Source organism: Sardina pilchardus, chromosome 15 (assembly GCF_963854185.1).
Source record: "Sardina pilchardus chromosome 15, fSarPil1.1, whole genome shotgun sequence".
NCBI lineage: Eukaryota > Metazoa > Chordata > Actinopteri > Clupeiformes > Clupeidae > Sardina > Sardina pilchardus.
In genome coordinates, this window is record NC_085008.1 from 31,491,708 (window position 1) to 31,509,152 (window position 17,445).

Consider the following 17,445-nt stretch of genomic DNA (forward strand, 5'->3'; position numbering starts at 1 on the left):
GAATGAAAGAGTTCTTCTGAATGATCCAGGTGAACAGAAATCTTCTAAGCTGGTACCGGTGCAGAAATGGCCAATTCATGGGTTTCATCAGGTCCCTTTCCACAGGTGTATAAAATCAAGTACCTAGATTACAGTATAAATGCAGACTGCATGCATGGTGCTTGATTAATACACCTGTGGAAAGAGACCTGATGGAACCCATGAATACCATGCACGCTGATCTGCCCAGTCAAGAGCCAAACAGCTGACCTTGGCGCAGTTGTCTCGGTCAAAAAGCAGAGAGGGAAGAACTGACTGGAAGCAGTGGGCTGAATACCAGCAGGCCAGCAGGCCGGGTCTTTACAGAATGAAGGACTTCAGCTCTCTGCAGGTCTGTCAGGCAGAGCACACTTTAATAGAGAGGAAGACGGAGGGAGAGAGAGAGGGAGAGAGACAGAGAGAGAAAAAGAGAGAGAGAGAGAGAGAGGGGGGGAGGGAGGGAGGGTGAGATATGGGGAGCATCGATTTTCCCATTTCAAAACAGGATGGGTCTCCAGTGGCTGTGCTCGATATCGATTGGTTGTGTGTCCCACTGACTGTCAAAACACGAGCGCTAAAGCAGACCACACACAGTGCACACACACACACATACACACACACACACACACACACACACACACACACACACACACACACAGCAGCAGCAGCAGCAGCACACCAGCCGAGACGCTTAAACACATTACTGCCTTCCCCATCCTACGGCCACCCTGCAGATAAACACAAGCCAGTCAGGATCTCTCACATTACGAGCCGCGAGCCACTGTGTCTCAGGTGGCCTCGCAGGAGGATGCATGTCGGCAATCAACACTCGCAGTGTTGCACCGAGAAGCACTCAGGCGGCTTTTTTTTGGTCGGCATTGGCTAAGAGGGGGCGCAGAGGGCCAGTCCCGTCAGTGTGTCTAATAACTCTGAACGGAGCCGGCTTTCACTCAGCACTGACCCCAGGCCTGCTGAGCCGGAGCCAGAGCGGCAGAATGGAGGGATGAAGCACTGGTGCAGCTACGCTCGTGGAATGAGAGAGCGCAAGGCTGTGCGGCCCGTGGCTTCATGGCACAACAGAGGCATTGTGCGTCTGGAAGATACTTTTTCTTTGAAGTGTGTGTGTGTGTGTTCGTGCCGTGTGTGTGTGTGTGTGATAGAGTGAGAGGGAAAGAGAGAATGTGTGAGTGACTAATAATAAGAAAAAAGTTACTTACAGTACTTTTGTTCATAATATGAGCAATCAAACAAGAGAATGTAATTCCAGGGAATTACGAGTGCATGAAAATGCAAAAAACATTTTGTTAAATATTGTTTCAAATATAATCAAAGCACAAAGATAGAGGTGAGAGAGAGAACAAAACTTGGTGGGAGTTGGAATGTGCAAAACGTTAAACAGTTGAGTAGTTCAAATAATTGAGCTATTCAATAGAGATTATTTTGTGAGGACTTTCATTTTGAAACAGTTGTGAGTAGAGGAAACTGTTGGCGGGAGTCAAAGTTGATGACAACAGTTGGTGTAATTTGGAGTTTGAAGAGTTTGAAGAGTTAAATAGTTGCATAATTGAAATAGTTAAATGATTAAATAGGGAATTATGGTACTGATGACTTTTATTTTGAAACAGTTGTGTGAAGAGGAAACCGGTTATGGGAGTCATAGTTGATGACAGCTGGCAAGTGAAATGGTTGAACCAAAGATCATATAGTTACTAAGATGAATCATAAAGGGTTTTTTCAATGGAATGAAATGGCACCACTTCCGCCTCCTAAAGGGGCGTGATCAGTGACGAGATAATCGGTTTAGAACGGTGTAGAATCAGCAGAAGCAGGTGCCATTGATAACAGGTTTATTTCTCCCATAGAAATGCTCCCGTTTGCCTCCCAAATGGGAGTGGCAGTTGCGTCACAATGAAACCAGAGTTTGCCCTCATATGAATCGTCTCGCTTTATAAACCATCTCTGGTTGAACAGTTAAATAGTTAAGTAGTTTAAATGGTTATATTATTCAATAGTGAAATTATTGTAGTGAGGACTTTTATTTTGAAACAGTTGTGGGCAGATGAAAAAGTTGGAAGGAGTGATAGTTGATGACAACTGACAGTTAGAATGGCCAAACAGTTAAATAGTTGAGTAGTTTAAATGGTTAAATGATGTAATAGTGAATTACTGTAGTGAGGACTTATTTTGAAACAGTTTTGGGCACAGGAAAGAGTTGAACAGGATCTGTAGTCTTCAGAGAGAGATTGTATGCGAGAGAATGTCTAATAGGCGCTAAATACTTCCGCATGGTACTACAACCTTTCCTCTGGATATAATTTTTTGTGTAAAAATCCGAATATTGTATTCGAAAGGGGGGGTCAAAGAAAATACACATGGCTGAGTATTAGATTTTTTAAGGTCCCTTAATTGTTCTAAAAAGCCTTTCAAACATGTCAATGACGTCATTCATTAGCAGGATGCTAGTGTGTTATGGGCAACAATTTGGCCAAAAAATGGATTAGGTTGAGGCAACAAGTCCGTATAAGATGATAATTTTCTTAAAGGCTAGTCAGAATAGCGGAAAATAATAGTTTATTTTACTGTCTATGGAGAATAACATGTGAGTTTGAAAGCCCTTGGACCCGGAAAGATATTTATTATCCCATTATTATCACTTTCGGTTGTTAAATTCGGTTGTTAAGTCCGACGTCATGGACCCAGCAGCTATTTTGTGAAAAGACGTTTATTAGCGCAGCCAGACAGGTTTTGCTACTTCGAATAGAATAGAAGAATAGAATATATACTTTTTTGATCCCGTGAGGGAAATTCAGTTCTCTGCATTTAACCCAATTTAACCATAGACCTAAAAGAAATTACTAATTTCTAATTGCCCTCGGACAGGATTTCAGCCCAACTTCCAAAAAAATCTCTGCACATTAATTAATTGATGACAACCTTCACATCAACTGTCAACTGTCAGATTCGCAATGGTTTGATGAAATTCACATTTGCAGAAACCAACACAGACACACACACACACACTTAGATGAGAGTGTTTACACCACCAAACACTTATGCAAGCAATTATCAGAGTTCATCAGTCTATAAAGCGACTAGACACGTGAGTAGAAATCCACATACTCAATGTCAGGATTCTGGGAGCCTGTAAAACCACAAGGCTGATGCTTCACATCACTGAACACATGTCTGTTTTAGTTGTACGTGCATAATGGCCTTCTAATTAGTGCACATCAAAGACTATATAAACGTCAAAATTCAGTTAAAGAGTCACTTCACCCCATAACTCCACCCACTTAAAAAGGCTTTCAAAATGGGCAGGACGTTCTGAAATTTGGAAGGGAGTGCAGCCCTGCTGCAGCCAATCAACCATGGTGATTTCGCATCAATCTGGGAATGAGTGCTAGACATCACAGGTAGGCTAATCAGGGCAGCAGGTGTTGGGGCGTTTCATTCTTTGTAACGACCCGGTGACATAGTGTTGGATGAGAAGTGCAGGACAACGTCAGCATTCCAATAGTATTTTGGACCAACATGCCATGGCATGTTTCAACCTGTAGAAGGCGCGGAGAGCAATATCTCCAATACAAAATCATACGAACTGTTACTTTTGCTGAGAAACACGATTTTTGTATAGTTCACCACTTAGTATTTTCAATCAATCAACAGCTCAAAAAACATATTTTAGGGTGCAGTTACCCTTTAAATTAATTCATATTATTCTGAATTAAGGAGTAATAGGAATCACGTCAGTATAAAGTGGTGATGTTTTCCAGACACAGATGTGTGTGTTGTAGAGGTGTTTCTAGGGGAAATAGATTTGAAATGCATCTCTCCTCTCACCCCCCACCATTACAGTTCAATACAATAAACAAACAGAAACTAGACCGAAAAACAAAAATGTCACCATCTCCTTTAATTTGGGCCCAAAAGCAAAACAATCACAGCAACAGAGTGGACTCAGTCCCTTCTCAAACAGAATTAGATTGGTAGGACTGCTCCAAGCATCTCAATTTCACTCCACATATCCACCACTGAACTACACCAGCTGCTCTGGTTGTGTCCTCTTCTGCAGCTGTTGTACTGAATCGAAACCAAAGAAACACAGCCCTACATCTCTACATCTGATAATAAAATCTGAAAAAAAAAATATATATACAGTATATAGTCTATGTGTGTGTGTGTGTGTGTGTGTATACAGTATACTTGCATTTATACTATCTAAGTTGCAGTGGAGGGGATGCTGTGGTAAACATGCATTTATATGCATGCAATGGTAATATCAGAAGCCATTAGAGAAAACCAATAAAATCGGAATAGCTTCAATCCATGGGAGAGTAGGCTGATCTGCTGCACGTTAGCATCATAATGACGTGTGTATCAATCAGTCACCACTGCGGTGACTGATCGATACACACGTCATTATGATGCTAGCGTGCAGCAGATCATTGGCCTAGCCTGCTATGCTGAAGAATTCTTTCGCTAAATAAATAAATAAATATATAAAATGTCAAAAGCAGAGCAGTGGGGTGTATTGAGTTGGATGAGACAGCCAGACACCAGGTTTTGCCTGATGGACCCTAAAAGGCTTTTGAGGAGATGGTTCACCCAATTTCATCCCTGACTAGATGTTTTCTTTCTGTGTAGTCCATCTAGGTCTATTGATCCCCGTCCTTGGACTTGGAGTGGTGTGTATGGACCTGTTTTTTTTTTTTTGGTGCTGGCTTCGTCATGAACACAAAGGTAAGTTAGACACAAAGTAGATATGTAGACGCAGAAGGTATGGAGGCTCATCATCAATATAAAATCTCTGCAAATGGGGGTCTAAAGAAAAGATTCTTCTTTGGACGATTGTGAGATCGTTGAAAAGAGTGCTGAAAACTATCTTTACAACAAATAGCCTTCAAAGTTACTTTAAGTGCGCTGTGAATTGGGAAAGAGCTACTGTATCAAAACTAGCTACCATATCTGTGTCACATGGATTTATCCTGTGCTTAACCGTCCATGTATTTGTTCAAAAACAAGCCATTCCCATTCAAAAGAGCATACAAATGCAGGAGATGCTAATTGGCAGGCTTTACAAATAAAAAACAAAAAAATAAAAACAAGCACACACACACACACCCCTCCTCCAGCCACTTCCGTGGCCTGATCACTATTGACCGGTCATTCACTCGTCTTATTCAGAGGTGTCATGTGGACCGGAGGCACCGGCAAATGGCCTGCAACGTGAGTGATGAGGACGGGAAGAGAGGTGGCACGGCAGAGCGTGTGCCCACAGCGAAGGGACACAGAGACGCTGGGTCCGGGTGTCCCGCACGCTGGACATATTTATCACCAATTACTGACTCACACCGGCAACAACATACGCGCTCAGTCACCCACGAGGACAGTGACTTGAGGTGTTTGTGCTTGGCTGCCGCTCCTCGTGGTCTGAGTGGTAATTATATTCGGCGGCAGTGCCAGTGAACAGCAGTGAGAGCGGAGATGAGCCCCCCCCCCCCCCCCGAGGTGGCACGGGATGAGAAGAAAGAGCCACACGGGCACAGTTGACAGGCACAGCACGGGGCAGTAAGGGAGCCGTGACGTGGCATAACAGCACCAGCGTTAGCGGGCAGAAGAGGGAGATTTGCAACTGATGTCGCAGTAATCCTGATTACCCAAATCAGAGGCAGGCATACTCTGTGGACACTGCTCTTCTCCAACGTGGTTTTGTAAAAGACAAAAGTGCAAAAATGCTTTTCTTACAGAGCACAGCAAAAAGTAGGCCTATAGAGAAAAAATATGACATGCTCACAATATATATGGCATGAGCATCCATATATCCTTTATAGCATCCATACAGGGTTGTGTATATGACGTGTTCATTTTCATCTTTGTGAGAGCAACAACAGTGCTTTCTTTCCATGCCAAGATCAGCAGTGAAGTCACTAGATCAGGAAATGATTAGGATAGTAAAGTAAACATGCAGCAATGTCACCCACATAACAGTGCCTTTCAGTTGTCCTATACCTAAACAGCATGACAGGGAAATCAAGCAGATGCAAATATGATTGATAGTGAGGTGATGCTGACATGCAATGGGTTTACCTCTGCAACCAACGCAATGGGTTTACCTCTGCAACAAACGTAGCCTTCCCCTATAGAGATATTACGTAGAGTTAAATCTCCAGATGCAGGCCTCCCACTCTCAGACTACTGCTAGACTAAAACATTATAACTCCACGACGCTTGTATGACATCTACAACTCCCCTTGAGATTTGTCATTGAACTTTGGGATTGTGCTGACACCATTGTTACCATTTAATATCCAATGGGGATGTAGCATCAAACAACATCATATGTAAGTTTCGGGGCATCTATTTCCCCCCCCTTTATGACGAGTGACGAAGAGAGCCCAGAGCTCATTTCCGCATGTGAGGGCAGATTAACCTGACTGACACAGTGGGGAGATGGAGCTCGCATGGCCCACAGCTCCCCTGCCTTGTCCATAGCTACAGGAGCTCTATTCATATACCATGGAGCTGTCTCAAGAGCCTCGCTAGTCTGTATGCCTTATTTTGGGCCACAAGATATTTGGAGAAGAGTGGCGGGTCAATGACTAGCCCTGACAGTAATATTGACCCAAATATTATACGTTATAGCTGCTTTTCAATTCAAAGCGAGTGAGAGTGAATGATGGAATAAATGGTCATGCAGACTTTCACAGAGATCTACAGCATCTGTTATCCTCTTTGTTATAAATTCTTGGAAAAAGGATGGTTTTCTATATCTGCACAGCGCAGAGTATATATTTGTTAAAAATCACTTTGAATTGTTTTAGAATGTCTTTAAATGATTGAATTATTAAAGTAGAACAGCAGAGAACATCTTTGTGTTATGAAGGGAAGTGATTAGAGGGCCATCACTCTTGAAACTGAAAACCCTGTTTTTGGCAGAAAATCATTCATAGCATTTCATGGCTTTAATTATGTTCACATTGTTTGTGACAAAAAATGACAAAAGTCTTAATGCTGTAAGCTGTTACATATTAAATTAGTTGCCTGTATGAGATCACGGAAACAATGACAGAAACCTGAGGAATGCCTGGACCCAAATGGAGAAGGCATCAAATGCTACAAAAGCCTTTGTTCAGTGCAGACGGATTGTGTCCTGAACCTGAACGTCTGCCTGTTATACTTGCTCCCCGTGCACTAATGCTCTCTTTGAGAGGTGGATATTTATGAGCAGGGATCGAATAAGCATTCTTGCTTTCGTATTTTGACAGCTGCTTTTTCCTACGATCAAGTCCTAACGTCTGAGTTGTCTTCTCCTTGTCTCTGTCTCTTCGCCCCTGTGTCTTTATGGATGTCTGCCTGACAGTCGGCACAGATTCATCAAGATGTAGTCTGGCTGTTTCTGACATTTCTTTAATCGGCCTTTCCCTGAGCCCCATGAATGCGACAGACAGCAATGACGGTGCCACAAATCTTTACGGTCAACAAAATGAATGACTGAAAAATTAAATGGTCAGAGGGCCTGTCTAGATTGCTACAATGTTGATCCTAATGGACAGTAATGTCTGTATATGATAGTGCTATTATGTCGGCATGAGTAATTTTTTATAGACTCAGAGGCGCGGATGTGTGTATTTGTGTGTGTGTGTGTGTGTGTGTGTGTGGTGGGGGTTTGGTGTTCATTTGGCACAGTCGCCTATGGCTGAGTCTCTACATATTTTTTCCTTGATGAGGAATTCTACCGACTGCGTACCTGCTGTGTCCAGCAGGCAGAACATGAACGTTATTACAAGCGCATAACCCATTAAACACAGTAAACAAAGAAAAGTATCTTAGAAAAAGAGTGTTCAACATTTTCTTTTTAGAGTGTGTAGAACACAAAGAGAGGGGACCAGAGCCATTCTCCTGTGGCTGCTGTAAAAGTGATTGATTGTCCATGGAATGACCAGTTGGAATTGGAATCCACGCTAACCTTCACACACTTCCTCTCGCCTCCACTCAGGCCTTGTTCGCTTGGTCAGGTGACGGGTGGCGTCAGTGGCGCCATGAATCAGAGCCGTTGGTCTTGCTGCCGATATGGGGATGTCGGAACAGCCTGTTAAGGTCCTCGGAGAGGGCCTCGATAAAAACCTCACTCTGCCTCCCGTGCCCAATAACAGCCGTCAATTTCTATCCCGCTGTGAACTGGATGAAATTAGGGGCACGTGTGTGTGTGTTCAAACAGCTCAGGTTTTGATCGTCCTATAATCAGCCCCATCCAAACAGAACAGAAAGATAGCAACTCACCAGGGGGTGGACAGGAAGGCACGTTAAGAAAAGCACAAAAGCTGCTCTCTGAATAGGATAATCACAGCTTTATTATCCTTACAGACACTTGGGAAGAATGGCTGAAGAAGTGGTATAGAAAGTTGTCCTGGCGGTCTGAAGTTGTGAAATTCTCTTGACTGCTGCGTCAACATTAATCACGAGACCTCCTCCACCCATAGAGACGTATGCACTGTCTCGTCTGGGGAGTTGCCTGAGGGACTCGGGCTAAAAGCACAGAGGACTGTCTGTCTTGAGCGCTTTCTGCTTGTCCACAGGCAGAAGTAATAACACGGTGAGATGATGCTTTTTCCACCAATATTTTATACGTGCACCCACTGCAGCCGAGTGATTTTAATGTAATTACGGTGGCACATCAGTGGGAAATTGAATCAGAGGTCCACAATGCCTCATTCTTTTCCATCTGGCCATTAGCCAGACAGATCTTTCAACTGCAGTGCATTTGACATGCATAATTGACTTTCACAAGGCCGCCATTGTAATGTGTTTTTCTCGGGGTTTAATTGTTTGGACTCAAATACCCCGGGGGAAGGAAGAGACATACTGTTGCCGTCTGATGCTGATGCATGGTCCAATAGTGGTCATCTGGATCATGTCATGACGCATCTCGACTCCGGGTGCAGTCGTGCGGAACAAAGGGGTGAGGGACCATCGGATGTACTCCCACAGCCCTGTTGTACTACTTACTTACTTACTGCTTCATGTACCAAGTAGAGCTTGAGCTAACAGCCAGATACACCCACAGATCAAGAATTAGACTACTGTTCTCCATTCAACTATACTTCCAATTGCAGCTAAATCAAAGCGAATCTCTACATAATTAATTCCGACACAACACAGTAAGCCTGACTTGTCATGTCACACGAGGCTTTGATACACAGGCATTTCACAGTGTGCTCAGACGGGATCTCCAGAAGTCACAACTTATTATGACACCTCAACAGTTTTAGACGAGTGTCTTCAACAGCTCATCTTTTCTGTCCCTAACACTACTGAGGCATTGAATTGCAATTCGTGAGAGGGAACTGGTTATGCTCTTCAGAACTGCAGCAGCTAAGCTGATATCTGCTACTCATTGTAATCCATTATTTTTCTCATAAAAAGTGCTGACACAAAGCCCATATTATATTGTTTAATGTTTAGTTATAGAGGTGAACTAATCCAAACTACTGGGACTGATACTTCACTTAATAAGCACAAAATAAGGCACAAATAACATCCAGGGATATGATTACACAGGCGGGGACCTGATCATTCTTTTCATTTTAAACATGTTAAATGTGACTTCCATTTTTTTTCTACTTCCACTTCCATAATTTTACTCCCTCTCCAAATGGAGTTTCAAGTTTAGAATACAGTTCTAAACAATTATATATGTAGATGGCACCTGCAAATCATATTTTTAAGTTGCTTTAAAAATGTCAAATAACAATTTACTCACATGTTCTCAGAAATGTCGTGTTTTTATGAGAACACACTGAAACAAAGATTGTTGATTTTTCTTCACTACAGAAATAGGCCGTATCTGCTTCTCTGTTATTATGCTCGTGATGCAGGGACTCACACCTCTACCGTTGTGGAACAAACAGGAAAACCATGACGCATTACAATCTTCATGGCTGGGAACTCAAAGGTGCAATCTTGAAAGGGGGGGGGGGGGGGGGATAGTCAGGGGAAGAAATAGGCCACCGAGTTTCACAATTATCTGGGTCAGCGCGAGTGACACCTGCACATCTCTCACACAGCTGTCCGCAAGTAGCCACGTCTCCCTGGGAGGACCATCTGTCGTCGGACAAAGAGGGACACAAAAAGCACCTTTATCCAAGTCCGCATGGGGGTTTGTCTGAGGAGGAGGAGTGGGGGGCGGTGATTGAGGCAGGTGAGGGGAGGGGGCGGAATTACATCCATCTCTGAGCGGGCACGTAGACAGCCCAGCCTTGCAAATGTCATGTATGACGTGCTCCAGCTGATTCAATTAAACCCTGGCCGCTGTTTGGAAGTAGCCTGGCTGAATGATGCCGTCACTGTTTCTCCTGGCTGGTAATTGAGAGGTGTGGGGGCACAGAGACAGAGGGTGGGGGTGGGGGGCGAGGGGGGTGGAGATGGAGAATCTGGTTGGTCACATACAAGATGAAGAGCCATAAAGTCAAAACACGGACTGCTCTGGTTCTTCTGACCTACATTTCCGCAACCCCCCTTCAATAAAGGCGCTCTTCACAGAGTAACTGGGCTAAAGCCCACATGTGCTGCTTGTGTCGTCTACACTGCTCTTCATTAAACAAAGATCACTCACAGAGTTCCTCAGTCATTAGATCAGATGATTGGAGTGGAGTAAGTGGAAAAGGAAAAACAGAGCCATATTGTTAAACATTTGGCCGTTTCCGGTGTTCTGTAATTTCTTCTTTTTTTGTCATAAGAGATTACAATTACTTGTTTTGTTTCATATTAAGAAACCGGAACCCTGCAGTACTTTTGTAAACAATAATAACCCTGAAGTCAGAGGGCTTGGATTAAGCTCATAGCCTTTGTAGCTTCATGAGTAGGCTATGTACCTCCGCTGAGTTCAATTATTCTGTCTTTGCAAAGATACCTCCAATTTGTGAGAACGAGGTCAATCATAATGAACTCTAAGTTATGGGAGCACAGAATGAGGATCATTATACAAGCACTTTTGAAGACCGTGACATAATGTCCAGGTAGAACTAGAAAACACCACACACGAAGAGAAAAAAATAAGCCATTTTAAATCATGTGTGGATATATTTCTGGAATTTCATTCAACTGCGGTATTGCATTTCATTGGCCTTTACAAATGTGCTATGGTGGCCTTAAGTGAATTAGTGAGAAACCCTGTTGCATTCACATGGGTAGTTTTGCATATTTACAGGGGTTAGGCAGAGGCCAGCAGGCAAAAGGCCATCAAGTTAGTCACGGAGGCAGCACAAGTTGTGTTGATGTGGCAGTGGATCAGGAATGGAGAGATTTGCCTGGGCTAGTGCTGCCCTGACACAAGCTGGGGCCTGATCAACCCTGGCTGGGTCATCTGGAGGAGAGTGAATAATAACAGTTGAAAGATCTGGAATACCCAGTGACCCTAGATGGTGTATGTGAAGAGCAGCTCAACAACTAGACCACTAGAGCAAGACGTCACCATCAACAAGGTAGACACCCTAACAATAACAATACTCATGCAAACCTTTGGCAAATTTGGGATTTGCTTTCCAAGTCCCTAAAACACAGGCACGCAAATGCAATCGTTAACCTGGTATGGATGTGTATTTCTCTGGAAGTGAGTAAACAACTGCATTTAAAACCTTTGCTGACAAGTTTTTAATACTTCTGAAACAATATGGTAAGAGTTGAATGCACCAATTTAAGTATAATCTCACCCCTGTTGGAAGTCATAAGTCAATGAATCTTTTCCACTCTAAACTACACTTGAGAAGGTCTGCTGCTAACTGTCCTAGCACTGTACTAACTGCATGCTAACAATTCTGTTTTTATAAGTGACCAAGTACATGGCACACCCGTGGTATCCACCCAATAATGTTCCAAATATAACTCCAAATAACAAAACAACTGCCAAAAAAACCCAAACAACTAAAAAGTAAATGCGAGGTCCCACCGTGATCTGACCTCTATGTGAGGAGGTGCTTTTTGATTCTTTGCGACTTGACATACTTCTGGAAAAGACCAGTGCTCTCCACCAAAGGCCACCGCCTCCTCCTCATGATAAATAGAGGGGTGAGTCATGAAGCGTTTCAGCTGAAAAATACAGGGAGGAAGCTCGATGTGGATATGCATGACACCAAGTCAGCTCCAAAAAAGAAAGACGTGTTTTTTTCTCTGAGCATAAGCTGCTGACGGCACAGGGCATCGTCACTTACATACACATCCGTCATAAAAAGGCATCCTTGACCGGGAGAAGGAGCCACTAGTCTGCGTCCATTTGCGTGAGATTAGTAATGACGGACGCACTGGGCAGAGGGCACCACCGCCACCTGCACACGTCACGGAGCGGGCAGAGGGGTGCCCATCTGCGGCCACTCAGGGATTTATGCGTCTGTAAAACCTCTGCAGTGACGCTGCCCGTGATGGGTTCAGGAGCTCGCACCACGTAAGAGGATCACTTCCAGCACGGGAGCAGAGCAGGGCGCTGTTAAATGAGGGGGAAAATGACCGGTGTGGCTCTGAAGATCGCACCCTCTCAAGCAAGCTCACATCAAATTGACAGGAACAGTGTTTATGCAATTGCTGACGGTCTGGAGCGCTCAACTCCTCACATTTTTACTGCACCTAATATACAAGACTGCAGGATGACAAGGACCCAAACCTGCTTTAAAACGCTGAAGGAGTCACAAATCATTTTAGTCATAAAAATGTTGAATCACTCATTTACAAATAACGTTCTCATTGCGTATGCTAGTTGAATCAGCATCAGTCACAGCAGGTTGGGATGTGGAAATCAACAGCCCTGCAAACCACTTCATACCAGCTTCAGGGGAGGGTTCAGAAAAAGAGATTGCCATGAGAAAACTATTACGAGCAGAGGATTGCTGAAGAGTGAAAACATGATGAGAGCGTACGTGTGAAAGTGTGAGGCCGACAAGCACAGGGGAAGGATGGCAAGACTGACAGAATTGGGTCAAGTGACTGAGAATTGCTGGGGTTCTGCAGTGCAACCTCCCAGTGACCATGACACGTCAACAGGGAAAACACCGCGGCGTGTACGCTCCTGTACTGTATCGTCTCCAATGAATAAAGACATAAGGGCATACCACTCACATTGAACAAATACATTCAATTTATTTTGATAATGACAGCAAATACAATAGAAATAAACAACCAGGTGAAGGGCAAGGGAGCAACAATTCAACACTATCCTGGGAATGAGACAACACATTGGTTTAGAGCAATTGTCCAGCACTCATCTGAAGTGTGTCAACTGGTGATGGAACTAGGTTAAAGACATACAGGTTGTAAGATTGAGCATATGTTGTAGTACTCATGGTCAAGTGTCCTGTTAAAATTGAAACAATATTCATATTATGATTCACACAATGTGTGAATAAAACACTGGTACAGAACAAAACAACTAACAACACTGACAAATAATAAAATACAAATCAATTATTATTTTTTAAATAGACACATATTATAAATTCATATTTGCAGCTTCCCTTTTTAACAGATTAGCCTTCATTGATTGGATTTTAAGACCACAGCACATCAAGTCAGTGACCTTTTCCAACATTTCAAGTGGACTAATCAATTGAACTTAGTTCTAAATGGAAAAATTCTTCTAATTGTTGTTCCTTCAATGTAGAGGAGCAGGGCTTGGCAACTTTTTAGCCATAATAAAGTGACACAAACTTACAAGATATAACAGCACAGTAACGAGAGTGCAGTACTTCATTGGACGACAGTTATCACAAAAAAATGCAACGGACCACAGTTATTCCCTTTCTTTGCACACGGAAAATAAGAGGTGTGGAAAAGAAAAAGAAGGAAACATTTTCCAGTGATAGAACTAATGTGAGAAACAAAGGAAAATATTATGGGCATGGAATCTCAAGGAAAAAAAAAAATCTCCTTCATAATTTCTCTCAGCTAGAGCCATCGGAGTTCTGAACAGAGATTCAACAGTGGCGACCCGACCTACAGTATTGATTGGACCTCTCTGGGGACGAGCTGATCTGGTTCAGCAGAACCAGAGCGAGAGGCCCGGCCAGACAGCACAGCTACTCTCCCCCGTCTCGCTGCCTCCCAACACACTAAAATGTGACCTCGTCCCTCAGAGCCCACATTCAGACCACTGACCTCAGGAAACTGGGTCTGGGTCTCGCCACTGCCTGCCAACCGCTCCACACATCAACACAGGGGGGGGGGGGGTGATGGGGTGGGGGGGGGGGTGATGGGGGGCGGTTGGCGGTCAGACAGAAGGGAGGCTTTCTTCCATCTCTCTGCTCCCACACGCACACTCACACTGTCCTTTCGACGGGGGCAGTGCAGACGGACGAGGGCTTGCCAAGGAGCATGCTGTGCCTTGATAAGGAGACCTGCCACCAGCCAAGCAAAACAACCAGCGCGCTGCCTCTCTCTCGGCCCGCTATCGGCCTCCCGATCGGATGGGAGCCTGATCCTCCCAGGGGGTCAGACACCGGCGATGGGGTTAGGGTGAGAGGGGGTGGGCGATGTGGGGGCGAACTCAACCCCCTGAAAACTGCCAGAACTCTCTGCAGCAGTCGGGAATGCGCCTTGGCACACCTCGTCTCCAAGCAGAACACACTCGCGCTACATGCATCTGCCAATCAGCAAACATGAACCCCTCCACACCCCACCCACACCCCCTCTGCCTACAGACGGCCAACCGCTGAGACTGCCTGCCTCCCTCGATTCATCCACGGAGCAGCGAGTTAATCCCATTCAGCGTCCCTGGGAGCGTGCAGCGCTGTAGGAGACCTTGAGCAGGCGGCGAGGGTGTCAAACTCCAGCGCAAAAAGTAGGTCAGAGCGAGGCGGAACGGAGCCGTGTGTGTGTGTGTGTGTGTGTGTGTGTGTGTGTGTGTGTGTGTGTGTGTGTGTGTGTGTGTGTGTGTGTGTGTGTGTGTGTGCGCGCACAGCCGCTCTCCTCACACGGCCCGCCTGCCCTCGCCCGTACGAGAGGAGAGGAGAGGAGATGAGAGAGTCGGGCGGCCAGAGCATGCCTGCTGCTGCTCTGCATAGATTCACACGCTTAAGAATGCGCCGAGTCTAACAGGTGAAGTGTCACAGAGAACGAGGTCAGAGAGAAAGAGAGAGAGCAAGAGAGAGAGAGCAAGAGAGAGAGAGAGAGAGGGGGAGGCGGAGGTAAAGAGAGAGGGAGAGATAAAGGTTAGAGAATGTGAATGCAACTCGCATATGTGAGAGAGCGTGTGTGGGAGTCCTCCAGCCTCACAACAGAGCCATCAAAGGCAGAGCGGATGTGTGTGTGTGTGTGTGTGTGTGTGTGTGTGTGTGTGTGTGTGGGGAGGACACAGCAGTGCTCTGCTTCACTCCTCTCACCTCTCCACTGCTGCTGCCGCTGCTGCTCAGCTGCCGTGTATCTTCCTCCTGTTTCTTCACCTTCACCTTGTCCCTCACCATCCCCTCTTTCTCTACCTCCACCTCCCATTCTTCTCCTCCTCTTCAGCATTCCTTACCTCTACTCTTATTAGACGTTTACTACCTGTACCCACACATTCACTTACACACACACACACACACACACATACTTCATGGTGGATGAATCAGAGGCAACAATCTTTCCCACGACACACAGTCACATGGCTCAGGGCTCAGGTCCTGACAGCGTCGGCTGGCCTGCAGGGTTAACAGAGAGAGAGTGGCCCACCTGCCTTGGCTCCTGACACACACAGATAAGGGATGCACTCCTGGAGGGACAGACTGCAGCAGCCCTGCAGAAAACAACACTGACGACTCAACAGAAACATCCAGCTACAACCAGATGGGCGAGGGCTAAAAGGATGACCAAAAAAGAACAGAGAGGCAACAGAGAGACCTCTATTTACACAATCAGCAATTCAGTGGAAAAAAATACAAATATTTTAGCAACATTTAGAACTCTGTTGTCAAAATATGACATTCTGGCAAAATATTTGTTATCTAGACATTTCTGAAATGATTCAATGGCAAAAAGATGCATAGCTTTAACTTGAACCCTGGTGTCCCTTTTTGTACCACAATGGCAAAATCTCAGTAATCACAGAATAGCCCTTCTTGTTAAGGTAATACACTGTTACCAAATTGGATCCTGTCAAAACAGGTTGGCACCATAAACAATTTTGCGAGGTACCTTGTCCATTGCTCTCACAAAGGACTTTATTTTACCAAACATTCCTCTTCTTTTGTGCTTAATTTGGTATTGCATTAGGCATTTCTAAATGGCGCTACCACATTCAGGCTCGTTCCAAATTCTCCCAGCGCTACCGAATTGTCCCGATTTCTCCTCCGAGGCGTCCTGACGTCCGTCCGCCACGGGGCCGTTCAGTCGTCCGGTATGGGCGTGTTGCAGTTGCCGTGGTAGATGTAGACGGGCCCCTGGCAGCGGTAGTAGAGCTGGAAGACGTCGCCGTAGCCGTGGTCCCTCCACCAGGTGCACAGCTGGCGGTTCCAGCCGCAGGCCAGCGGGTGGAAGAGGCGCGGGTGCTCCATGCCGATCATGGTGAAGAAGTCCTGGTCGCCCAGGTGCCCGCGGAAGTGGTAGTGCTCGGCCAGCCGCGCCACGCGCTCGGGCTCCAGCAGCCGGTTGTAGAGGGCCGAGGCCCGCATGGCCTCCAGGTCCAGCAGCATCACGCCGCTGTTGAAGCCCGGCTGGCCGTCGGGCGGAGGGTCGCCCACGCCGGACTTGGGGTTCTCCTTGCGGTACTGCCAGAACGTGTGCCTAGGGGAGACACAGCAGAGGTGCGGGGGGAAGTGAGGAGGACAGGAGGACAAAGGACAGAAAGGCAACATTTATACGTGCAGGGCTGATAGACAGGAAACGATCTGTGCCTGAAATGATCAAATACATTCAAAGACAATAGAGAATAGCCTTTCTCGACATCGTACATAGCCGAGCTCAAGCCTGAATCATGCTTGACCTCTATCAGTCCTGTTCGTGTGTGTACATCCACACACACACAAGAAAAAGGCATTAGCCAAATGTAAGGTAATGTCATGAAAAGAGCTTTTTATCGCGGTATTCATTGGTTCGTTCGGTGACTGGGAGGAGGCGTCTGAATTCAAAACAAAGTTCCCCTCTAACAGGGGACAGCTGAGGCATCGACACAGCAATGCAGAGGAATGTGTGACATGTAAGGGATGCAATCAGCCAAGAAATGAAAACTCTGTGTGTGTGTGTGTGCGTGCGTGCGTGCGTGCGTGCGTGCGTGCGTGCGTGCGTGCGTGCGTGCGTGCGTGCGTGCGTGCGTGCGTGTGTGTGTGTGTATTTGTGTCCAAACTCATAGGAAAGGTATTAAGTTGAAGCCAAAGCACAAAGGGGAAGAGAGCACACTGATGAAAAGGAAAACCGAAAAATTGAAAGAAAATGAAGAAAAGAGACACTGAGAGAGAGAAGAGAGTAAGAGAG

General features: G+C 45.4%; 1 protein-coding gene across 1 annotated transcript in view; it reads right to left on the bottom strand.

Moving 5' to 3' along the window:
* Window positions 1-13,130: 13,130 nt before the first annotated feature.
* Window positions 13,131-17,445, bottom strand: part of xxylt1 (xyloside xylosyltransferase 1) — a 37,464-nt gene continuing 33,149 nt past the window's right edge. Inside the window, exon 4 of the mRNA XM_062556385.1 lies at window positions 13,131-16,758. Coding sequence (XP_062412369.1) covers window positions 16,362-16,758 — 397 coding nt within the window. The 3' untranslated portion in view covers window positions 13,131-16,361. The remainder of the gene's footprint in view (window positions 16,759-17,445) is intronic.